Source organism: Sebastes umbrosus, chromosome 6 (genome assembly GCF_015220745.1).
Source record: "Sebastes umbrosus isolate fSebUmb1 chromosome 6, fSebUmb1.pri, whole genome shotgun sequence".
Classification (NCBI taxonomy): Eukaryota; Metazoa; Chordata; class Actinopteri; order Perciformes; family Sebastidae; genus Sebastes; species Sebastes umbrosus.
Genome location: NC_051274.1, coordinates 12,818,161 through 12,843,412, shown reverse-complemented (window position 1 = coordinate 12,843,412; position 25,252 = coordinate 12,818,161). Strand labels below are relative to the sequence as shown.

The 25,252-nt window shown below is 40.3% G+C and overlaps 1 protein-coding gene across 3 annotated transcripts; it reads left to right on the top strand.

The window, feature by feature from the left end:
- Positions 1–518: 518 nt before the first annotated feature.
- On the top strand, positions 519–24,988 carry prickle3 (prickle homolog 3). 3 transcript variants are annotated; one of them, XM_037774078.1, is made up of 11 exons: positions 519–734; positions 9,056–9,135; positions 18,648–18,831; positions 19,073–19,186; positions 20,238–20,375; positions 20,713–20,916; positions 22,167–22,353; positions 22,802–23,140; positions 23,254–23,541; positions 23,638–24,012; positions 24,100–24,988. In XM_037774078.1, exons 1-11 carry the CDS (start codon positions 693–695, stop codon positions 24,558–24,560), a joined length of 2,412 nt encoding a protein of 803 aa, XP_037630006.1. In that variant the 5' UTR covers positions 519–692; the 3' UTR covers positions 24,561–24,988. The 3 variants fall into 3 exon arrangements, with proteins under 3 accessions (XP_037630006.1, XP_037630005.1, XP_037630007.1); XM_037774077.1 differs by having other exon boundaries at positions 9,053–9,135; XM_037774079.1 differs by lacking the exons at positions 519–734; positions 9,056–9,135 and adding an exon at positions 13,949–14,110.
- The last annotated feature ends 264 nt before the right edge of the window (positions 24,989–25,252 follow it).

Genomic DNA, 25,252 nt, shown 5'->3' with positions numbered 1-25,252 from the left:
ACTATATTTACTTTTTTAATAGTCGTGTATCACAGCTGTTACCCTGCACTGTTATTCCGTTTGAACAGTTTTCTTCTTCATCTCCTTGTATTTTTATATCTGGTATATTTTTTTGTACTTTGCGCTACTAACTTTTTTAGTGCCTTTTTACTAACATGTTTTGCAATATGGAACTGTGATGCTGGAAACTTGAATTTCCCTCGGGATCAATAAAGTTAATATCTATCTATCTATCTATTCCCTAATAAGCAAATTTGAGGATCCAATGGGAAGGTAAATCTTGTAAATCTTATCATAATGGGACGTTATTAGTTTAAATTTAAAGAGTTTGTCGGTGAATATCTTGACCAGGATAAAAAAAAAACTTATATGTATTTAATAAAAAATGTATCCCTTAATTTAGCTCTTACTTTGTCTCTGCTCAGGAAATATCAAACAGGTGTTAACAAGTGTTTTACTTTGAAAGCTCAGCCGGAAGTCGCATGTTTTCAGTTAATCCAGCTTGTCGGTTGTCCTGAGCAGTAGTTAACTAAGAGGCGGAAGGAAGGAGGAGTCCGGGACAGTCTGGAGCTGGAGGGGGACATCATGTAGTTTGTTCAACACAGACTGTGTAACTATTTAGACCTCGGTGTTTTCTCCTCCGTTTATTCATTTGATAACTCATTTGTGTGTTTTAATATCAAACCGACATCATGTTCCTGCGCGGATCTAAGAAGCGACGGTCCAACCGCTCAGTAAGTGTCTATTATCTTTATACATTCATCTCTTAATGACTTTCACAACTCAGTAACCTATTATAGCATCTTCTTATTAACATAAAACATACTTTAGGATCATTTTAAGTGTCTCTCTGCTTGGCTGGAACAGTTGGACTAGTTGAAATGAACTTCAAGTCCGACAATGGAAACAGCCCGAGCGGAACTTTGTCCACCTTCACCTGGCTTTTGTTTCCTACATTGTTCTCTGTAACAAAAACAAATCCCACTTCTTTCCAACACTTTACTATAAATGATGTTATTTTATTATACTGTGTACCAGAAAGTATTAGTTTCCTGAGTCCCAGGTATACAGTCAGGAGGGGTCAGATGACGTCATAGTTTTTTGTTACCTGTGCAGGTAGGTGATGTGGTAGTCTAGCTAGCTGTAACCTGAACATGTTTATCACCTTTTGTCAGCTTTTCATTAGAACAACAATTGATGCTCTTGTTAGATTACGTGCGAGCTGGAGTTTTGCCCAAAACACAGCTTATATGGTCAGGTTACTAACCAAATGAAGCTTGTTTTCAGACCACATTTAACAGCTGTGTGGCCATAAAACATCTGGCTCTGCAGAAACACTTGGATTATATCCAGACAGTGACTGTGAATCCAGCTACCACACTACTTGTTGTAAAATACTCAGACTTTAATGCACTAGTCTAATAGCAAACCAGACCATAATACCTGTCTTTTATGATTTCAGCTTAACTCTGTGTTAGTAAGTTTGTATATACATTTGTTAAAGTGGTGGAAGAAGTATCCAGATCTTTTACTTGAGCAATACCACAGTAAGTCAAAGTATTGCAATCTAAATTTTACTCAACTAAGAGTACAAAAGTATTATCAAAATATACAAAAAGTATTCATGCATTATGGCCCATTTCAGAATAATGTATTTTATATGATTTGATTATAATTATTGTTGCACTAATGTGTTTATTACTTGAATGTTGCAGCTGGAGAAGGTTCATTTTAATCAATTTATATACTATATATATACAGTATACTGTACATATTTAGTATAAAGTTTGATCTTATCTTCACCTATGATAATGCATCATAACTTATTTGTTGGTTATATTCTGAATTAATAATCTGAAAATTAACTCCAGCTGTCAAATACATGTATTTGTCTGTAAACTGTTGTATAAGTATACAGTAGAAGAAAATGGAAATATTCAAGTAAAGTACAAGTATTTCACAATTATACTCAAGTACATTACTCAAGTAAATGGACATAGCTACTCTCCATCACTTGTATTTAATATATGCCTAGATCTTGTAACGTATTCCTTTGGGTAAGCACTTTAACACTATTTAAACACCCAGGACACCTGTTCCCACCGGACACATACAATAACTACACTCTAAAGTATTAATGAATATCATCAATATTTTATGCTCTAACACTCCATTACATCGGCACTCGAAAAGTGAGTTTTGAATCATGTTACAACACAGAGTGTCTCCTAAACAGTTGAGGAAGATGCATGTATTTTGTCTTTAGTTCTGTTTAACAAGTTTAAAATATTTGTAGATTATCAGAGCAGGAAATTAATCGATTTAGGGTCTATGTTATTAAGATATTACATATCATCTGGGACTTCACTTATTTTGATACAGATTCAATCTCTGCTATATATCTTTCCTAGCAGCTGCACTACAATTAAGTAATTGTGTGTATTAATCTGAATGAAATGAACAATGAATGTCTAAGCAGTAGCTCCTTGGCCATCATTACAATATTTTTTTTTATCTCAGGGACTGTTAGGCCACATATTCCTAGTTTAGATTAAATATCATTACTGTAGAGCTCCAATAATTATACTCAAATGAAATGTAATTTTGTCAATATCACCTATTGTAATTTTTTTACCTTTCCACAAGCGTTTTGATTTAGGCTGCTTTATAAATTCAATTATAATCCAGGATTTTAGTATAGAAGACTGTGCATACAATTTGAAGCCCAAAGCAACATTGGGCTCCATTTGAAACTAGTGATTTTCCCTTCATCGTGTCTCGGATCATATACTTGCAAAACATGTCTGTTAACCAACCTGTTGCACTATAGCAGCTAGACAGCCACTAGCCTGACTGTTTAATAGATGCACAGGTGAAGAGCATGCAAAAATAATCAAGATGTTGAAACACTTGTTATCCCAATGAATGATAAGATAAACTGATCAAAGAAACAGCGTTCAGGCAAATTGTAGCACAACAAAACTCTATGCACGCTCTGTGCAATTGTTGTATGATTGTTTTGTATCTTTTTAGCTTTTGTAGTGTGAAAATGTGCACTTAATATAAGTTAGCTAATATCTGGTTTGGCTATTTTTTTCTAACTGTAAATCCCTTTTTAGATAGTGATTTGTTAAATATCTAGCAATTGGCCTTTTTCACAGCAGACATGTTGACATGCCGCAGTAGGAAAAGCACAGGTGTAATTAATACATTTGGTTATGACTTAATCCCATTCAGCTGCTTTGGTTATGCATGCTGGCTCACTGTCATGAAAGAGAGCCATTGTTATTAGTAACACATTTGCTTTTAGGACGATAACAAGTCCAAAAAAAGGTGAAATAGGTCTATAAAGTCCCAACTCACAACAGCACTGTCGCATATAGACATTTCAGTGTGACCCTCAGAATGACACCTGTAAACTTCCAGTTGTTAAACATTGTTTTTTGAGGCAGGAGGAAGCAGCGATGTATAAGAGCAACAAGAAGTGTTGTACTACAGAGCCGGGGCTCTGAGAGCGCCGGCCTGCAGCCTGTCTGTCTGTTTGATCCTGTCCAGTGAGGAGATGTGCATCTACTCATTGTGGAAAGGCTGCACAGGCCTCCAACCTCTGACCTCTTCTGTTAATGTTTAACCCCTCCTGCACCACAACACTGAGGAGAGGAGCAAATGACAATCACTGTCCTCTGTTAGGTTAATAAACTGAAGAGTACCACTCACTTAGCATCTAGTGTGGGCCTAATACTATATAGGTGTATTAATCATCCGTTCTCTTATATTATTGTAAGTCATCGCTGGCTGAACCAATGCAGTTGCCTTCTGATGTCAGATAACAAAGTTGGCAGGCTTTCAGTTTGTCCATTACCTGGTTACACGGTTACTTGGTAACAAAAAAAAGATCCCAAGCAAACCAAGGCAGCGCGGCATCATGTGATTAAACCTTATACCCACTTAGTGAAAACAAAGGAGCTGATATGAAAAGTCTTGACGCCGGTCTATGTGTGAGCATGTGAGCTGAAGTGAACTTTGTGTGAATGTGTTATTTACTTTACCCACACTCAGTTTAGAAGAAACTTCCTACCACCCCTCCCATCACATCCTTCACTCGCAGTACAACAGGCAAACCTCATTGTTGGGCCTCGAACTTGACGCATTATCTTTTGTGGAAAACTGAAAGTCTCTGTGTAGTCCTTGACTTACAGGACACTGTCAGCACGATAAGGAGACGTTCAAGGAAATGTAAAACTAGCTGGTAAAGGCTAATGTGCAAGGCTGAAAGGCTGTTTTTTGTTATCAAGACACAGTCAATAAGGAGTAAATGAACCTCTGTTTTTAACAAGGAGATAGAAAAAACAGCTTGGAGCACGCAATATGTCGTAATGTAGTTTGATTTTGTGATCACATGATGTGTTAATTAGAACCAAGTTGACAGGTTTTTATGCAGCTTTGGATTTGTTTATAGACTAGACTATTTCCTGGTTATTTTGTTTTTAAAATGAACCTAATTGGGTGTAGTGTGACCTTGTCAAACTTTTTATTATTATTAATATTAAATGTTGTGTCTCTAGGATGTTCTCTCGTGGTCTGTTAGCACATAATGGGACTAAATCTTTCCAGTAAGCAGTGGTGGTCTCTGATCATTTACTCAAGTATTGCACGTATGCACAATTTGGATGTACTTTACTTTTTAAGTTTTTCCATTTTCTGTTACTTATACTTTTACTACACCAAATATTCTACTTCACTACATTTATTTTGTCAGTTTTAGTTGTCAGTGGTAACTTGTCAGGGTCAGATTAATAATGTAAAATATAATCAACTAATACATAATGTATTTCTATGGATTAAGGCGTATATAACGTAGGTAAAATAAGCCGCACCATTACTAGCTGCAACATTAGTAATGCTTACTTTTATATTTTCTACTTAAGTAAAGTTTTGAATGCAGGAATTTTACTTGTAACAGAGCATTTCTACATTTTGGTATTGCTACTTTTACTGAAGTAAAGATCTGAGTATGTAGTAAGTAAATAGTACGAGTACTTTTTTCAACATTATATTTATTGTTTTGTTTTTTTTACATTGAAAGAATATGTTCATACATACCTTCATGCTCGTAAACACCCCACGCCCACCCCACCCACCCTCAACATCAAATATACAGGGAGAAATTAAAAACAGTATGTATATATACAAATAATATATTAAATAAATAAATAAATAATTATAATAACGGCTAATAATAATAATAATAATAATATATTAATAAGAGTTATAGTAATTTTTTTATAGGTGCTTGTTGTCGGTTTATTTATCAATTTCACTCATAAATTTCAGCTTGAACACTCAACAGGAATTGCATACAAGTGTCCAATATTTCCTTGAATTTATTTGATTTCACTCTGACCACATTGGTTAATTTCTCCAAAGCAAGGCAGGATGCCATGCCCCGTAACCACATTGCAGGTGTAGGGCCGTCCATACTCTCCTAACCTGAAGCAGGCACATATAAATCAAGTGTGCTGTGATCAGGATAGATCCCTAATATATAGAGCTTCACCTCCAGAGGGATCTCTATAGCAGCTATACTGTACGTGAGATCAGGTAGACTATGGCTTTCCAGAACAACTGGATTCTTTTTAGTATTCCCACATACAGCGCAGCAGAATACCAACATCATCATTGCATTTGGTACAGCTGTCAGGGATGTTAAGATTATACTGATGTAGTTTTACAGGTGTCTCTTCTGAATAGCCATTTATATTGTATCAGTTTCAGTGTTGGTGCTTTTAAACACTCATTCTCTGTAATATCTACTTTTAGATCACGTCTCCAAGCATTGAGTCATTGAGAGCATGAGGACGTTTAAGGCTTTTTCAGGATTCCTAATCCTTCATTTTCATTACGTCAGGATTGTACTCGTGCTTAACTCTTAATTACTATCTGTCCTTAATTGAGTGTTTGAGAGTGTTTATGTTGTTGAGCCCCTCATCACTTTTATATCAAACAGTTTTAGAATTAATCCAAGTCATTATAGTGAATTTAATCTAATAGGCAGACCTCCATCTCATCAACCTCCCCAGATTCAATCACAAAAGCTATAGAGGGACACACACAGGCTGTCATGCTACATCAGACAAGTAGTACTACTCTCAGAGTAGTAGTATTTCCAATCAGAAAATGAACCTCAGTGGCCAGAGGTGGGCGTTTTCAAACTCACAGCAGGTCGACTAGATTTTTGTGGATTTGCAGAGGTCTATTTCAGGCTTAATGTTTTGGTAGGATTTTCCTCAGCCCTCTGTGACGGAGATCTGACTGTACAAGATTACCCTGACCTACAGCAAACCCTCATTTATACGTCTTACTTAATATAATGTCCAACCTAATACCTAAAACATTTCTAATACCATGTACAGTAACCATCTTTAATTTAAGCAGGTCAAAACTGAGGCGGTGGCTCTTCATACCTATATAACTCAAGACAAGTTCAAAGCAACAATTAGCTGGCTTGGTATCTCTTACCTAATGTGTTCTCCAAGAAGGAGAATGAAATCATAACTTGTGGATCAGTGTTCTGCATGTACATAATGTTGTTAAGATGTTAGTGCTCATCCCGCTCCCCAAAACTTTCCAGTCAAGATGATTTGATGAGACGAAAGCTTAGCTTAAAAAACAGATCAGAGTGCAGAAAGTGTAGAAAAAGAACAATGAAAACATGAATATATAAAGTGTCATTTCATTGAATGGAAAGTGAGTAACCCTGTTGTATCCTGAACTGTAATCACTTCTGGTCGGCTCCAATTTCCAAAGGTCTTTTTTTATCCTGCAGCTATTTACTTTCATCTCTGTAACCTTAATAAATGTGATATTTAGGAGAGCGGTGTTAAATGTGCAGACACTCTGTAGTGTGTGCAACACCACCCCACCCCCACCCCCTTGGCTCTGTCACCAGCTAAGGAACTCCTTACTAAGGAAATAACAACTGAAAGGCCCAGTCAGCCAGAAATCATCTATACGCTTCACTTAGCCCGTCTTGTTCCCCTTCATACCTGGCTCTGTTAACAACAATCAAAGTGGTGATTAATAAGGCAGATCCCAGGGCATGCAACACAGTGAGACATGTCAAAACAGATGTAGATTATTGTTTACTGCCATGTGGGACTGTTCTGGACTAACTAGTTCTGGATATAATCATTAGTACGATTAGCTTAATATCTCCATCCTGGAATCATGTATTCAAATGGAATAATTTCTAATTAAAAAAGTACATAAATAACAATGTTTATGCTCAAAAAGTACAAGAAAGCAAGCTGCTAATTGCTCCCAGTTAATCATTTCCTAGTAAAGCACTTACAACAGCCCTCAGATATCAGTGAGATAAGATAAGCAAACTCAGCGTTAACCTAATAAAAGTAATGCATGTGTTCCTAAAGAACTCTGCATGGGAAAAAAAAACAGGCTTGACGTGAATACTGGTGGTTTAGTGGTTAGCTGTTGTCCTTATACAGGTATGCACAGGTAACTCGCTGAATCACATATCTGCGTTTTATTGCTTTGCTCATTAAACTCTTAGCTGTTAGCGCGCATGTGTGTATTCTGCATCTTAATGTGCAATGTGTTCATGCGTTTGAGAAGAGCAAATCTAGTTTTTAGAGTTACGTTTTGTGCATGCAGACTATTTTGAAAAACTCACCAAAATGGCAGCAAATATGGGGTCTTGCTCTTTTTTGTGTGCATATGAGGCACATGCTTTGTCCTTTTCCTCATGGTGGAATGGAAAACAACAGCGTCACAGAATTTTTTTTTCTTGTTAAAGTGTTTTTTTAGGGGGAGCTTTTCCTTATCCGATTCGAGGGTCTGAGGACAGAGGGTGACATAGGCTGTGTACACATTTGTGATTTGTGATATTGGGCTACATAAATCAAATTAACTTGACTTGAATCCCTTCCGAAGGGAGAAAAATAGCTAATAATACAGACACATTTTCTCCGTCAACAGCGAGCTATCATAACAGAGGTGTCATGGAATAAAGAGAGAAAGAAAATGGAGACACAGTGACTGCATGGAGAGGGAAAGGGTGCAGCTCTCATCCTGTCTGCTTCCTTCCTCTCATCTCTAAAAAGAGGCTTGTGCCTGCAGTCTATAGGCTACACACACACACACACACACACACAGGCACACACACACGTGCACACACACGCAAGGCTGCAGGAATTGAATCACACGTGAGATATGAGGTAGCTGGTTTAAGCTGTTGGCTAAGTCAGATGCACGGCTCAGCACTTTTGGAAAAGGGCATTCTTTTCAGATTTCACACCCCTCATTATACTGTACATCCCATCAGTTATAAAACACACAGTATACAATTCCTTAAACTCACAGCTGAATATAGCTGCAGCTCAGTTTGAGGACTGGTTTGAAGCGAAAAGGGTTTACTTTAGGGGCTAAATTCTGTCACTCACCGTTTGTTGTGTCTGCAGGCAGATAGCAGGTTTAACACCCACTGCAAGATTAAGTCCTCAAGGCATGGACTGGTGAATCCAGCAGCGATTACTGTACAGTCAGCTGTAAGAAAATCACGTTATGTATAAAACACATTTTGAGTATTCAGACACCCCACTGGTGCTGTGATTGTATATGCTGTATCTATATACACATGCTGCTCAGCGTACTGTGCAGCCATTCTAATGGTTTATATCTCTGCCAGTTCAAGCACACACACACACACACACACACACAGTGACACGATGATGTAGGTTTTTCATAAATTGACGTCATCAAGCAATGCATGGGGAAATCTACAGACTGCCCATAACGCTGCCGAACTAAAGGCTGAAGAGATTTGACTCTAAGTGCATTCTGCTTGTGGCTTAAGTGGAAACAACGCTCGCTCGCTCTCTAACTCAATATGATGTTGATGTTTCTGCGGCCATGTCTAGAAAACATCGTATGTGCCTGTGTTGTTTTAACCTTTAACTGTCTCGTGCCAAATGGTATCAATGGTGCACCACGGGAAATGATGTGAGCTGAAGTGGGTTTTGTGTTTTGTTTCCAGCAGGAGGAAGAGGACCCAGACAGAGGGCAGCCCTGTATGCGCTGTGGGGACCAGTGCCCCGGCTTCCGCGTTCACGGCTGGAGGTACGTCTTAAACGCTGCCTGCTAGCTTAGCAGGAAATGTTTTTCTCATATTTTGTATTAACCTTTTGGTAGAGTTGCACTCTCTCCTGTTGCTTTTTGGATGTTGTGCAACTTCTGATAATAACCAGCTACTTGAACTGAAGGTCTAAAATCTTTTTTTTTCTTTTAATGTTCAAAATATATGACGCACGAACAATTTTAACGTCTCTTTATGCACAGAAAACAGAAGAATTCTAATTGCCGACTCATTTAAAAACAGATACTTTTGACTGAGTTTAGATTTTCTTTTACACACCAGCTATTATATATATTCTGATAACATGTGGCCAGTTAACATGCCGCAAGCAGAGACATTTTATGTCATCGGCTGACTGTCAGATATAGTGTGCAGCTATCAGACTGTTAAAGACACTAAAATGTTCTGCTTTGTGGATACATAGAAGTGTAATGAATGGATGAATAAGAGAGTCAAACTGCGTTTGTGTTTATGTGCACATGTCTTAGGAAGGACATCAACATTGCTCCCAACGGAAATCAGCTTATCTGTGATCTGTGTACACGCTGAGTGCAGATATACATTCAAAGACAACAAACATGACCCAGTCAGGGCACCACATGCTATTCACAGAGCCGATCGGCCTTACTGACCCCGGGGCCATAAGGAATCAGTGCTATAGATTCATGATGAGTGCCATTAAGCCCTGACAATCGCAGTAGAAGCAGCTGCATTTAGTTTTGAGTTGACTTTATCTTCATGGGAAAACAGAGCAGCAGATTACCAATAGTTCATCCTGCAGCCTGTGCTGCTCGTCTGAGCTGCAGCGATTTAAACTTAAGACCTATTCTTATGTCGTCGTCGTCGTGTTCGCTCACCGGGAGGCTTTTGAAGTGAAAAGCATTGTGTTGCTTGATGTAAGGTGAGATCCACTCAGCAGAGGGACAAGTCTTTCGTAGGATGTCAGTATTTTGAGTTTTTGTAACTGTAGGAGGCTCTGCAGCAAAAAAGGACCTTCAACTCTTGCAATTCCTGCTTTTTTTTTTTTAAACTTAGGCACAAGCCACTTGAAATGTCAGCCTACATACCTCCTACAACCATTTGTTTAGGAGTTGTTAACTGTCAAAGGCTCCTCTGAACAACAATTTATTTAGTTCTTTTCAGTAGGTTTTTGCGTGCTTCCCTTTGAGCCCCCTTTTCTTTTCTCCGTCTCCTTCAGTCCGTTAGAGAATATCCAGCTGGTTGGGTCTCTTGGTTACTCTAATCCTGTCAATCGCCCTAATAAGATTAGGCCTGGCTGCTGCTGTGATAGTAACCCTCTCGACCACTTCATACTTCCCTCTGTCTCTGCATTACACTGCTGCTTTCCATTTTCAAATGTCACATTTTAGTGTTAAAACAAGGACTGTCAGTCAATTACAATATTTGATCGCGATTAATCGCATGATTGTCCAAAGTTAATTGCAGTTTTTTATCCGTTGAAAATGTACCTTAAAGGGAGATTTGTCAAGTATTTAATACTCTTATCAACAAGGGAGTTGGCAAATATGCTTGCTTTATGCAACAACACAAAACAATGACAAATATTGTCCAGAAACCCTCACAGGTACTGCATTTAGCATAAAAAATATGCTCAAATCATAATGTGGCAAACTCAAGCCCAACAGGCAACAACAGCAGTCAGTGTGTCAGTGTGCTGACTTGACTATGACTTGCCCAAAACTGCATGTGATTATCATAAAGTGGGCATGTCTGTAAAGGGGAGACTCGTGGGTACCCAAAGGACCCATTTTCATTCACATATATTGAGGTCAAAGGTCAAGGGACCCCTTTGAAAATGGTCATGCCCGTTTTTCCTCACCAAAATTGAATGTAAGTTTGGAGCGCTATTTAGCCTTCTTCACGACAAGCTAGTATGACATGGTTGGTGCCAATCGATTCCTTAGGTTTTTGTAGTTTCATATGATACCAGTATCTTCACTCTAGCTTTGAAACTCAGCCCGCTACAACCTAAAAATCACAAGTTGTGTTAATGCATTAAAGAAAATAGTGGTGTTAAAACGAATCGGTGTGTTATTATTGCGTTAACTTTGACAGCCCTCGTTAAAACATATATAAAACAACTATTTATTTATTTATTTACTATTTATACAAGTGTAAAAGAAGCAGAAGAGTCAATCGTTTGGAAGTAAGCTGCATGATCCAGATTATAAATTACATTTTTCCAAGTACATTGTGTTGTGTTTCGTGGCTCGAGACTCTGTAGAGTACAGTCACCAGGTTTGACACACAGCTAGATGAATGAAAAGAAGAAAAACAAGACCCCAGATGAGACGATCCCAGATGGGCACTGCATGGCTGAAGCCAACTGTGGCTCTGTGATGGAGAGAATAAAACAAAAGGCCCATGAATGCGTACTTTATGTAACCAAAAGACTGTAATTGTATCTTTTAGCTTTTTTTTCAGTTCTGTTCCCCTCTATTCAGGTCAAGACAAAAGCGTAGAAGTTAGGATGTAATCTAAAACACGTGTGTTGCTCTCTCTCTACCTCCGGGCTCACTCTGGTGGAAGTCTAGCATCAGTCTGTTTACAGGATCTGTGTGGTATTAACATAATGCTGTGGGTTATGGAAGTTTCTCAATTAAGCATTTTGCTGAAAGACAGATCTGAAATGACGTGTGGGTGAGACGACAAAGAGAAACGTCTTGTTTAGAAGTCTCTTAGCTGTTCCAGGAGAAAGAGGAACATGAATGTGATTAAATGATTGAGATTTATGGGGGTCAGTGTTTAAGACCCCAGAGTCCCGCGCTAATTGCATCTTCCTTAATAACCAATTCAGAGTCACACCTTCTCCTGATGGAGAAGATCATCCAAAGTGACCACAGGCTTAGCTGCTGATGCTCGCTGAGAGGGAAGTGATCCATCTTCATCCCGAGCTTTCTCAGACTGGGCCGGGGGGCAGATGGTGCTTCCGCTGCCCAGCAGCGAGCGAATTCAGTTATATTTGACCCAAAGGTCCCCGCCACGCTTCAAAAGTGTTTCAAAGTAGCCGTCGCTATTAGTCTGGGCGGCCATGCGGCAATTACTCAGTCACTAATTAGTGGCAGAGAGTTATAGGACAAGGCCCATCTGTTTCTTCAAATCTGATCTAAGGAGGGCTTCACTTTACTGCAGCACACATTTAAAACAGAGGATTATCTTGTGGCTGCTTTTAATAGCTATATACTGACCAGTGTTGGAGGAAGTATTCACATCCTTTACTTAAGTAAAAGCACTAATACCAAACTGTAAAAAATGTTCTGCTACAAGTAAAAGTCAAGCATTTAAAATGTTAATTAAGTAAAAGTATGTAAGTATAATCAGGAAAATGTACTTAAAGTATTAAAAGTAAAAGTAATCAATGCAGAAAAATGTCCCCTGTACAGTACTGTTATATATTATATCATTAGATAGATTTAGATGCATTCAAAATAAGTAAAAGTAAAAGCAGTAAAAACCGTCACATTTTTGAAGCTGGAACCATGAAAAATAGTTTCCAATTGATTTCTGTCAATCGATTAATACGTTAATTGACTCATCGTTTCAGCTGTACTGGTACATTTTCATATGTTTGTAAAGTAACTAGTAACTAAAGCTGTCAGATAAATGCAGTGGAGTAAAAAGCACAACATTTCCCTCTGAGATTTACTGGAATAGAAGTATAAAGTGGCATTAAAAGAAAATACTCAAGTAAAGTACAAGTACCTAAAATCTATAGTTACTGTAAGTGCAGTACTTGAATAAATGTACTTAGTCACTTTCTAACACTGATACTGACCTACAATATATCGGTACACTCAAAAACATTAGTCTAGATTGGCTGTTTGAAAGTTAGTTGTCTAAAAACTGCATTATGTTAGAGCGATTAAGATTAATTATGACTTGTTTTATATGACCAGCAGTCCAAAATGAAAAGATATTCAGTTTACGAGCATACAAGACTAAGAAAAGCAGAAAATCTTGGCATTTTATAAGCTGGAACCAGAGAAGGTTTCGCGTTTTTGCTTGAAAAATCTGAATGTATGTATGTCAAAATAGTAGCATACATTTTATTATTAATTGATTAATGAATGAATCTGTTGCAGCTCTACATTGCAGCTGCCACAAGTAAGTAGTTATGCTGACTGATGCTGGAGTTGTTGGATTGTTACTTTCACATATTCTGGTAATAAAGCAACAGAAATATTGATAAAAGAAAGAATAAACGATAGAATCTAAGAATACTTAGAGATTCATCCTTTAGTGATGAACCAGAGTCAGATGAGCTGGTGTGTCGTGACTTCACCAAGTCTGAAAATCATACCGTCTGCTTGATATTTCCCCAGAGACACTTTGTTGTCACGCAGGCCCATCTTAATCACATAATATGACAAATACTGCACAGCACAGCGTTGCTCATAGGCTCAAAATCTGCTCCACTTTCATTTCTATGATTAATAACCGCATCAATGCAACAAACAATCGTCCATCTGTTGTGAATCAGTCGCAGCGGTCTGGTCTGAGCAGAAAAAGACACAGCGAGTGAGTTTACTCTTCGTGATTGTCACTTGGACTCTGACGTCTCATATCTCCAAAGGCAGCGTGAGTAAATTGTCGGGCTTAATTGAAACGTTCTGCGTGTGTACTTTAGCTTATCTTTTCAAGTACATTTAAAAAAAAAAAGTCACATGAGTGCATGTGTGTACTTTGAGAACTGTGTTTTTTCTGTAGTGTGTGGTTGTGTTCAGTGCCTTTTGTTTGAGCCCACTGTCAGCGTGGAGGAGGGTGGGAGTCGGGGGGGTGGCGGGGACATTGAAAAGAGCCGTGCAGACAGAGAAATTACCACATTGGGAAGGAGCTGCCATAGAATATCCTGCTCCTACTGACAGACAAGCTGAGCACCAGTCTGGATGGGACAGCGTCAACAAGCCAACCTGGACCAATTTGTCATGATTACAGCAGGTAATGAAGAAACCATATTTTACTGTCTAACAGGATTAGAGGGACTAGAAACTCAAACAATCGTTAAGATGGGAGATGCGGGTAGACTGAGGGTTGTGTGTGTTTAGAGGATGATGCTTCCTGACTTTATGTTGTTTTCAAATCTGTGTGGATTTAAGGTGCAGAACGTGACGTCATGGACAGTTAGTGTTTTTACTGAACTCCCCTGTGCACAGTTGGCTGCTTTTAATGTATGTTCATAAGAAGAATTGTCATTTTATTTAAAGATTTAAAAAAAAAAGTTTGAAAGTGCAGCCTAATATCTTACTGGACTAACTCGGGTCAGTTTGGGGTGAACAAGCCTTAATCTCTGTGTTCAACAAATTAAAATTGATTTGAAATCCCCTCAGCCAAAGCTTATTAAAGCTGCTGGATTTCCAAAAGTACAAATGAGTTTATTTGTACTCAATAAAGAATCATTATTAGGTTCAATGTACTTACTTATCCATCAGCGTGACAGAGCTGTACTCCTGTTGGCACACTGTCCTTTTTCTCTACGTCCTTTAGTTTATTTCTTTATTATTTAGTTTATTATTGATATGAGTGGATTATCTATAGCCAGTAAACACAAACAAAAGATGCATAATTTATAACAATAACAGCACCAGCTTGTACCAGCAGTCTCACTGACAATGTTTTGGTCCTGCAAAGTAAATTTAGAGGGAGATTGTTGATTCCTGTCTAAAGCAGCATCTGCTGAGTGTCCTGGTTACTAACACACATGGCTGGTTAGTGCAGCTCCCTTGTGTTTCCTGGTTTTTATTTGTCCAGGTAGCACAGTTTGAATATGTACACAAATGTTGTAGAGAAATGTATTATTCTTTGATTAATTACATTTGTTTGCATACTTTTATTCAGACCCTTACACTCTAGCCTGTTGGTGTTCTCCCGCAAGGAAATTTGGGGAACTACAAGTTGGTGTCTTTACTCACAATCAGAACTTTGGACACCACTGGTCTGATTTCTTTATTTTTACTTAATCAATTCTAAATATAGTTGCAGATTTCTGTCAATGAACTAATTATTTCAGCTCTTATTTTGACAGCAGTTGACAGTTTGTCTTTGGTGAATGATACATTTACAAAATGTAAAACTCTAACCAACAACTACCGGCTATTCTTGCACTATACATATTCACTAGGACAATCAAAGTATATTTGATTGGATTGTTTTTCCCTCCTTTGGAACTTCCTCTTAAGTGTTGTGACCTGTCAGCACCAAATGTGGTGCGTAGCCAGGGGGGACAGAGCCTGGCTGTGTTACATCAGAGGCTTGTGAGTCAAATAATTGAACAGGACGGGGCTCAGTCAGCACAGCAGGGCTTGGTAAATTGCAGTGTTGAAATGTCCTTCAGAAATGTGCTGCTTTTACCAAAGTCATGATTAAGCAAACCACTACTACCTACTGCACTACTACCACAAACAAAAGAGAAATAAAATGGGTATGTTTTGGAAAAGCATTCCCTGTGTCATACTAGAACTATCTATACTTTTACACTTGATGCTGATTTGCTCATTTGTGGGTTCAGCCTTTTGTCTGTTGTTTATATGTAGAAGTATATTTCAATCTTTTGGCATGTGCACGAACCAGTCTTTGATCAAACGCTGCCCTAATGGCAAGATATTTGGACTGCAGCTGCGACAATTAATTGATTAGTTGTCAACTATTAAATTAATCGCCAACTGAATAAGGAATCTCCAACAGTCCTTGAATGGAAATAAATAGTTCAGTATGGAACAACTGACTTTCTCTCCTGAGACATGCCCCCCAAAAAAGGTGAAAAATACTGGAAGAACTGGAAATCTTACTCGAACCTGAAGTGAATTGAGATGAAAAGTGACTTTATTGTAAATGTATTTTGATGTGGAAATCTTTGCTTCCTTCTCCCATGAATGATGTTGGACTAGAGGGACCTCTAAGACTTTAAAGGACATTCTGGGTCTCTAAGGAACCATGGACTTGCATACTGCTATGTAACATAGCTTATTTTCTTTTCTTTTCTTCTTTTTTCTTCTCTTATAAATGTATATAACGTCATATGATGTTGAAAATTTCACCTCACTCAGGATGAAAAAAAAAATAGAATTAATTGCCAACTATTTTGATAATCGATTAATTGGTTTGAGCGATTTTTTTAAGAAAAACAAAGTAAAAATTCTTTGATTCCAGCTTTTTAAATGTGAATATTTTCTGGTTTCTTTACTCCTCTATGACAGTAAACTGAATATCTTTGAGTTTTAGAGTACGTCATCTTGGGCTTTGGGAAAACACTGATTGACATTTTTCATCATTTTCTGACATTTTATAGACCAAACAACTCATGGATCAATCGAGAAAATAATGGAGAGATTAATCGACAATGAAAATAATTGTTAGTTGCAGCCTTAATTTGGAGAGCACAAAGAGAGACATGATTTGAGACTCTCCTGCATACTATCATACCCCAAATTCATTCAAACTGGACCCACTGGTGATTGTATCTTTTCATCATGTGGAGGCTGATGGTGGTGGTGGAGGGACAGCGGGTGAGACGTGGTGGTGCATCTGCCATCTGTCCCATGGTGCCAGGTCTCCGTCTGTGTCCTCCTACCCACTTACATAGGCATGTGCGTCGCAGTCCCCTCCCTCCCCTCCTGCTAATACACACATACAAAGACATACACACACATGCTCAAATACAGCTGGAGTCAGATTCATGCCAACATGGCTTAGCCTAAGCTGACTCGCTGTGTTTACTATTATTTGTATTGGTTCTACCTGCTTGGTGACCATAAGGTGCTAATCCAGGACTGTGTACAAGCATATACTGAGAAAAGCTACTGGGATCACATAGCAGCATTTTATTTTCTATGTCTCGTCAACTTCTTCTCAATTAACTTGCGTCGAGTAAAGAGAGACTGGAGCATGTATGTTCACATGCAGCAATTACCTGCTGTTGCTTAACATTCCAAAGACTGTTTTTATGAGACGATTGATTAGAAGAGCAGCAGTTTACAAGCAGTTGGGTGAGCTTTTTTGGTTGGGTGGGGGTTGGGTGCTGGAATAAAGCAGCTTTGTGCCTTGTGAACTTGAGCCACAAGTGCCAGCTGGCAGGCCGTTATGCAATCACAACAGAGATGTACACATGCAATACATGTGGCCACCTCGTCGCGTCCACACACACACACACACACATACGTGACACCCACACCTCGCTGTTACCCCGGGGCGCTTCACTCTGACTCCACCGGTCCCACAAACGGGCACACCCATCTCCCAGACTGATTGTATAGTGAGGAGTCAGAAGACGGGACAGGGTGTAATACGAGGCCGAGGGAGATTATTGCTCTCATCTTCACCTCCCTCTCTTAACTTGCCGCTGGGATTGACAGCCAGGCTTATGTCAGCGACCTCATTTCCTGCTTGTTTGGTAGTAGCTTGTTTTGGGATGTGCTGGTCCTGATGTGAGACCCTCAATAACATCTGTGATGAGATTGAGTTTACTCCAGTTGTGTAAATGTATTAGCAGTGCACACTATACATAGACTGCAATTTAGTAGTTCTGAATTTTCTGTAAAGTTCTGAGCTTTAAATGATCAGTGTTTTTGTGTAGCGGTGTGACAACTGGTGTATTAGTCATTTTTGGCTGCAGAGTCTCGTTGAGTCAACCTCAAGAATGTGTGTGGGCTGGTTTGCGACGTAATGTCTCCAACGCAAAGTGTGTTCATAAATAATATGGTTACAAACTGTGGGAGTGCCTGTATGAAAGTTATTATATTAGATTTATTACTTTAAGAGCCCTGCTGTTTGGGCTTGCTTTAGGAGTTGGCCTAACTACCTTATCTTAGAGTCAGATTGTCTTCTTCTGGCTTAATTGTAGGGTTCAAAAATCAACTGAACTTTGAATTTTTTATATAAACTGGGGGGAAAAAAGAATAAAGAGTAATGAATAAAGTGTAAAATAGTCAATATGTCTTGTTTGTTCCTTGTTACTGAAAGAGAGTTCAATCATCCAATCCACCAAACAACTCACAACAAGAGTCAATACCAACAGGAGAATACACTGTTTACTATTGGCAGAGCATTTTGGCAAATTTTTCTTGGGCGCTACCCACATAATCAGCTGTGCTGCTCATCCCACAAATGCATGATCCTTACGAGTTGGACATCATTGTGAAGTTAAATAAACAGGCTTTCCAACGATGTAAAAGACAATGCCAATTAGCATTGTAACAACAGAGAAATAATCGACCAAGCACAAGTTTCCGAACTTTTTTTTCCCAGTTTATTTTCTTTGAATTTCTGCTTTGTTAAATGCTACTGGAAAACGGGGACTAATATAAAAAAAAAGTCTTGAGTCAGGTTCAAATTAGAACACTGTGATTTGCATCCTAGCACCTGAAGCACCAGGAGAACCCAGCCTCTTGAAATGCTTGACATTTGATCAGCTTCGGCTTGTGTTGTAAATCAGTGAGTTCGTCCTCGGGGATGAAGCTCAAAGCTGTCTTTGTCTCCACAGGAAGATCTGTGTGCACTGCAAGTGTGTGCGAGAGGAGCATGCTGTACGCTCTGTGCCGGGCCAGCTGGAAAAGATGATGACGAAGCTGGTTTCAGACTTCCAGAGACACTCCATCTCTGACGACGACTCGGGCTGCGCCTCCGAGGAGTACGCATGGGTCCCGCCTGGGCTCAAGCCCGAACAGGTAGCAACCGGGGTGCCGAGCAGACGAGACTAAAATGAACGCTACACAGCAAAAGCATGATGCACGCTTCCTGTCGGACGTGTTCATACATACACAAACACTTTGATAACTATGGGAAAAAGAAATAATCTGTTTTTGATTTATGACTGCAATTGAATAAATTGCTCTATAAATGAATAAATGTCTCCCTGTACTTTGTTATTTATGCTCTTGATGTGAACACACTTGTCTCTTCATACAGGTATACCAGTATTTCAGCTGCTTACCGGAGGACAGGGTGCCTTATGTGAACAGTCCAGGGGAGAGATACCGAATCAAACAACTGCTGCATCAGCTTCCAGCCCACGACAGTGAGGTAACATCACCCCTGTGTCTTCTAGTCTTTGGCTTCACTCCTGGTGTATAGTACCAAATACATACAATCATTCAGTCTAAATCACAATACAATAATACCTTATTATTAATATGGATTCTGAGATTTCTTTCAACTTCCACATAGATGCTGTGATATTAAAAAAAAACAAGGTCTTCTTATTCTTAATATTTAAAAACATTGTTTTTTTTTTCTTTCAATGTCAAGAAAAAAACCATTTTGGATTGTGCTGTTATGCACCGTCGTTAAATGTTATATCCAATTGCTTATGGTGATTTATTTTGAAATGTCGGCATCATACCCATCATTGTGATATGTATGAGGCTCTTGAAGCCAGAAGAAATTGGCACATATTCATTTTTAAATTAGCATTTATTTAAAGCACTTTGAAAAGCTGTAAACTTCAATGTGTTTATTGGACGCTGTTTTGCCTTTCTGTTCCCTCAGTTTTTACAGAACTTGGTAAATATCATTCTGTCTTAAGGCTCCATTTGATCTGAATAATTTATCATTACACATTAGATCCATAACATTTTTTGGATTATTCAAAACTAACCTTTTTATCGCTTAAAGCTAGGGTTGGTAATCTTGAGAAACTAGCAAGAGTACACTATATTTTTAAAATTATCCAACCGAAAAACTGATCCCAGTGTTGTTAACTCTTTTCCAATGAAGGTAGCAGCAGCACCGGCTCCAAAAGTCACTAAATCTAGTGAGAAAGATGCCAAGTTGGCAGCACTGACAGTTTGACGCTTCGGGCCTCCCTCCAAAGCCGCTCCCCCAAAATTATCATAATGAACGTAAACAACAAACATGGCTGTTATCAAAACATGTTTTTGAAGATGATTACAAACCCCTGCTTTAAACTCTTTTATAATATGTCAGGACCCTATTGGAAATGGGATGGTGCATCTCAAGAGGCATATAAATAATACATTTGTTCTAAATTGTAGTCATCTCACTGAGGACAAGGAGGTTTGTGTGTAATTTTTGTATGCACATGTCAACAAGAACATGTATGTGTTTCCTGCAGTCCCAGTACTGTAACACTCTGGACGACGAGGAGAAGAAGGAGCTGCGTGTGTTCAGTCAGCAGAGGAAAAGAGAGAACCTGGGCAGAGGCGCCGTCAGACTCTTCCCTGTAACTATGACGGGAGCCATCTGCCAACAGGTAGAGCAACATTTCTATTTTATGCCTATCAGAATCCCTCATGAGACGGGCCAATACAAAGCTAAAAAACAACAGTATCATTATATATAACATGAATGCATGCCAGGGAAAGCCTATTAAAACACATCAGAGCCACGCAGAAGAAGAATCTCTTTTTATATGAAGTTCAGGTGCAAGTAGGTGCAGGCGTAGCTCAGGGGGCCACAGCATGCTGGGATTTTATGATTACAGGGCTGTATAGGCAACCTTTAACATTCACCATTTTGTTAAAAGATCTACCATCTAACTTCCTTCCCTCTGCGCCACACCCCCACCCCAACCAAATCTGTTTTTCCAGTGTGGCAGGCAGATCTGCGGCGGAGACATAGCAGTGTTTGCCAATCGGGCGGGACACAGCAGCTGTTGGCACCCCCAGTGTTTCCAGTGTTCCACCTGCAGCGAGCTGCTGGTCGACCTCATCTACTTCTTCCACGAGGGACAGATCTACTGCGGCCGGCACCACGCTGAGAGGCTCAAGCCCCGCTGCCAGGCCTGTGATGAGGTGACTGTCTCAGCGAGATCCCCAACTTGTCAAATAAAATATTATCAACAGGGTTCTGCAGCAGGTCTCTAAAAGCAAAGTGTAGTGGGAGTCAGAAAGCAAGAAACTGAGTATCCCGCTGGTCTAAGAGCTTCATTGTACCCAGTTCAAATCTCTTGCGCCCCATGTTTCCTTTCTCTCTTTCTCCACTGCAAACAATCCACTGAAATCTTTTCTTTTTTTTAAGATATCTTAAAAACAAAACAATAGCCTTGTGAGTGAGTTGTGTAAGGGATGCAGCTTTTTGTTTAAAGGTAACCTGTGGAGAAAAATCCTTTAATGTATCGCCAGTGCTCAAAGTGGGCCGGTACTCACTGTTACGCAGTACCGGCACTTCTTCATTTTACTCCTTGGCGTACCTTTTTCTTGCGCACCTGTACTTTTCATAAGCTACCCAATATCTCCCAGTATCTTTTATTCACAGTTGAAATTGAGAATGTGTCTCTTTATCCTGCTGAATGATATTTAGGAGCATCCTGACTGGGACACTCATCCTAAAACCTGAATGATACCCGACTATTGGCTACAAATAACACAGGAAAGCACTTTAACTATGAATACTAAACACACCACCTTAACCCTATAGTGTTCCCATTGGAATATTATTGGAGTATTATACTATATACTACTTATACTACTATAGAAGATGTATTGCTCAAGAATAATAATAGCAATAAAACCACAGCTGATTGTGACTGACACAGTATAACATGCTTAAAGAAATAAAAAATACTAGGAAGAAGTCGATAAAGATTGCTGATACCGGCCGATGCACATGCCAACATGTGAATAAGTGGAGTACTGGCACTTATTTTTTTCCACTTCGAGCACTGTGTATCCCCAAATGAATAATCTGATCCTGTCAGGTGTTTTACTATTTCTGTATTTTATCATTTCCCTGATCGGTGCATAGTAGAGGAATATTTGCAGATGATCCGGCGTTCTCTTCTTGTTTTGAATGGCTTCTCAGTTTTACTTAAGAGATTAGTTGACGTAGTCGACTAATGGATCTGCCACGACTGACCTACTGGAGTTCTTTAGACCCAGAGGATGACTAAGCCTGCAACAGGGCGTCAGCAGCATCTTTTTTTTCCTATCTTGTTAACCCAAATCCTCAGTACTCATTTTTACAACTGATTTGTTTACTCCTGTACCCATGAACTCATCGCTGCTGTGTCTCCCTCTCTTTTGCTGTTGTGTCTCAATCCCAGATTATTCTGGCAGATGAATGTACGGAGGCCGAGGGAAGATACTGGCACATGAAGCACTTCTGTTGTTTTGAGTGCGAGGCTGCGCTGGGCGGCCAGCGTTACATCATGAGAGACAGTCGACCGTACTGCTGCTCCTGCTACGAGTCCCTGTACGCAGAGTACTGCGATACCTGCGGAAACAACATAGGTACTGTATTAAGTCTAGATTACTGGGGTTTCTGTACAGCTAACAGCCATTATCAGGACAGATGTTCTTCACTATTTCTTTGTTGACACTTTACTTTAAGTCCCCCTATTTAGCATTTATATACAAAACATTTAATAAATGGTTTATAACACACTATAATGTGGTTGTAAGCAGATAGAAGAACATTTTCAAAGTGCTTATTAATGCACAGTATTTGTCTGCAATTGTAACTTCTCCTATGAAGACATATTTTATATTATTACAGCTGTGTGTTATTATGTTGTCATTCATTCATTATCTATTTATACATCAACATCCATTTGGGTGCCCACAAAAGGAGTTATATCTGTCATCAAAACTGCAGAACTACTGATATACTGTATACTGTATACACGCACTGAGATAAGAGAGATAGATTTAGTGTAATCATGACATAATTTCCTCTCAGGTATTGATCAGGGCCAGATGACATACGAGGGTCAGCACTGGCACGCCGTGGAGACGTGTTTCTGCTGCGCCCGCTGTCGACTCCCTCTGCTGGGGCGTCCCTTCCTCCCTCGAGGGGGGCTCATCTTCTGCTCTCGGCCCTGCTCTCTGGGCGAGGACCCCAACAACTCTGACTCCTGTGACTCCGCGCTGCAGAGCAAACCGACTCAGCACAGACGCTGCGAGACAGGAGAGAAACACCAGCAGCCCCAGTGTGGTTCTCCACTGCAGCCACTAGAGGGCGTCAACCCCCCTATAACTCCTGCTAAGGACTGCATTCACACTGCAGTGGAAAACAGAGGTGATGATGCTACATTGGTGTCATAACTCACATGTTATGTAGGTCACACTGCCAGGAAATGACCCTGTAAAGTATCTTGTAGAGACTCTTTTATTTGCTCTGCTTCTCTTCAGGTGTCCACTGCACTGCTCCGGTTCAAAACGGTCTTCCTCATCAAAAAGGCTCCTACTCACCTCTCCCACACATCCATCTAGGAAATGGCTTAGGTCCATCTTGGCCCAGCGACCTTCCACATTACAGTTTACTGCCGGGGGACTCTGGTGTCAAACGTCCTGTCGGTGATGTTCAGTTCAAGGGAGAGCTAAATGGAAGTACTGGAATAACTGGTCTTAATTCAAGAGGAACCTCTACCGCTAAAGACTGTAGGAACTGGGTGGAAAGGACGAATCAAGTAATGCAAGGTATCATAAATCACTAATGCTAAATACAAAAAAACATGGTATCAGTATTCTATACTTGTATAATCTCACCTCTTAACAACAATGTCTCCTCCGCAGTGTTTCCTCCTCAGAAAACCTCCCACCTCATTTCACCTGACTCACCGCCCAACAACCCGTCCATCCTCCCGCCTCCTCTGCCCGTTAAGTCTCGTGACTCGATGCCCCCGGACTCACCTCCACCAAACCTCCCCCAGCCAGAGGACGGACTCTTGGATTCTCCGCCCCCGCTGTCTCGCAGTGGCACAGCTCGGGTCAGCTTCAGAGAACCGATCAGCAGCAGCTACTCTGTCGAGGAGGACAAGGATGAAGATGACAACGAGCAGGAGCTGCGAGAGGGCGAGGAGAACATGCAGGAGGAAGACGAGGTGGAGGGAGGTTTTGGAAGCAGGTTGCACCTACAGAAAGGCATCCCGCCACAGATGGATCTGCTGGGTAAGAAAATGCTTTGAGAGAGATGGATATTAACTGACGTGAAATTTGGGAATCAAGTAAATTTTTGTTTTTCTATTTTCCACCCAGATGGATCCTCTTATCACCAGCGGAGTCTGCGGCGTGGGTGGAGCCGTTGCCGCATCCCCTCTGACCCCGCCCTCCACCCGGGATCAGAGAGGCGCTCCCGACACTCGCGGCCAGACCGCCCTCGGCTGGACGCCCTGGACTGGAGAGGCGAGAAAGAGAGGGATGGCCGGGGCTCCTTTAAAGCCTCCTCCCTGACCCTCCAGACGGCCCAGTACAAACACGAAGACTCTTGCTCTACTTGCTCTTCATCCTCAGACTCAGAGGAAGAGGGCTTCTTCCTGGGACAGCCCATACCTTTGCCCCCGCAGCTCCGACAGCAGCGACCCGAGGAGGGCAAAGACAGAGAGGTAGAGGAGGAGAGGGAGGTGCAGAGAGACTGGGGGCTCAGAGGCAGCATAAGGCGGAGAAGAGCTCACAGCCTTGGTGCAAAGGACAAAGATAAAAACTGTGCTATCTCCTAACATGTTATTTTCTAAAGTATGGTGCACCAGAAGAACTAATGGCCCTTCATTACGCTGGTATTCAAGCTGTTGAGCAGTTTTATGATGGTAACGTAGAGTTGAATCCACAAATGTGCAGACTTTTCCAAAGGTGAACCACAGCCATTGTTCCAGACCATAGACTGTATATATAGAACTCCACCTCCTCCCGCTGTACAGAAATGAAGCCAAAATATCACGGACACGGGAGCTGCCGTCTTGAGATTTTGACGTCATTTAGAGTCAGAGTCTGTGCAGTTGTGATCAGAGAGCTGAAGCCGCAGTATCGAGGTCACCCGCCCGAAACCAATCGCGAGCCGAGCACGGCTGCAGCTTGTCAGCGAGAGAGACTCACAGCTGCCAATCATGACATCTCACCCTCTTTTTATAGCATCAAATAACTAATTAAAACCAAACTTGTCAGAAAAATGAACACTTGAACATACATCAGCGTGATAAAACTACCTAAAATGACAGACAAAAAAAATCTATTTGACCCATGTGACATCCGCTAACATGGAGGTGGGACTTATGACCTATACTGCAGCCAGCCACCAGGGGGCGATCCAGATGTTTTGGCTCCACTTTTGAGGAGCTGTCATGTCGTCCATCTTTATATACAGTATATTGGTGCCTTCGAATGAAACTCGTGAGCTCATGTATACAGCATTGGA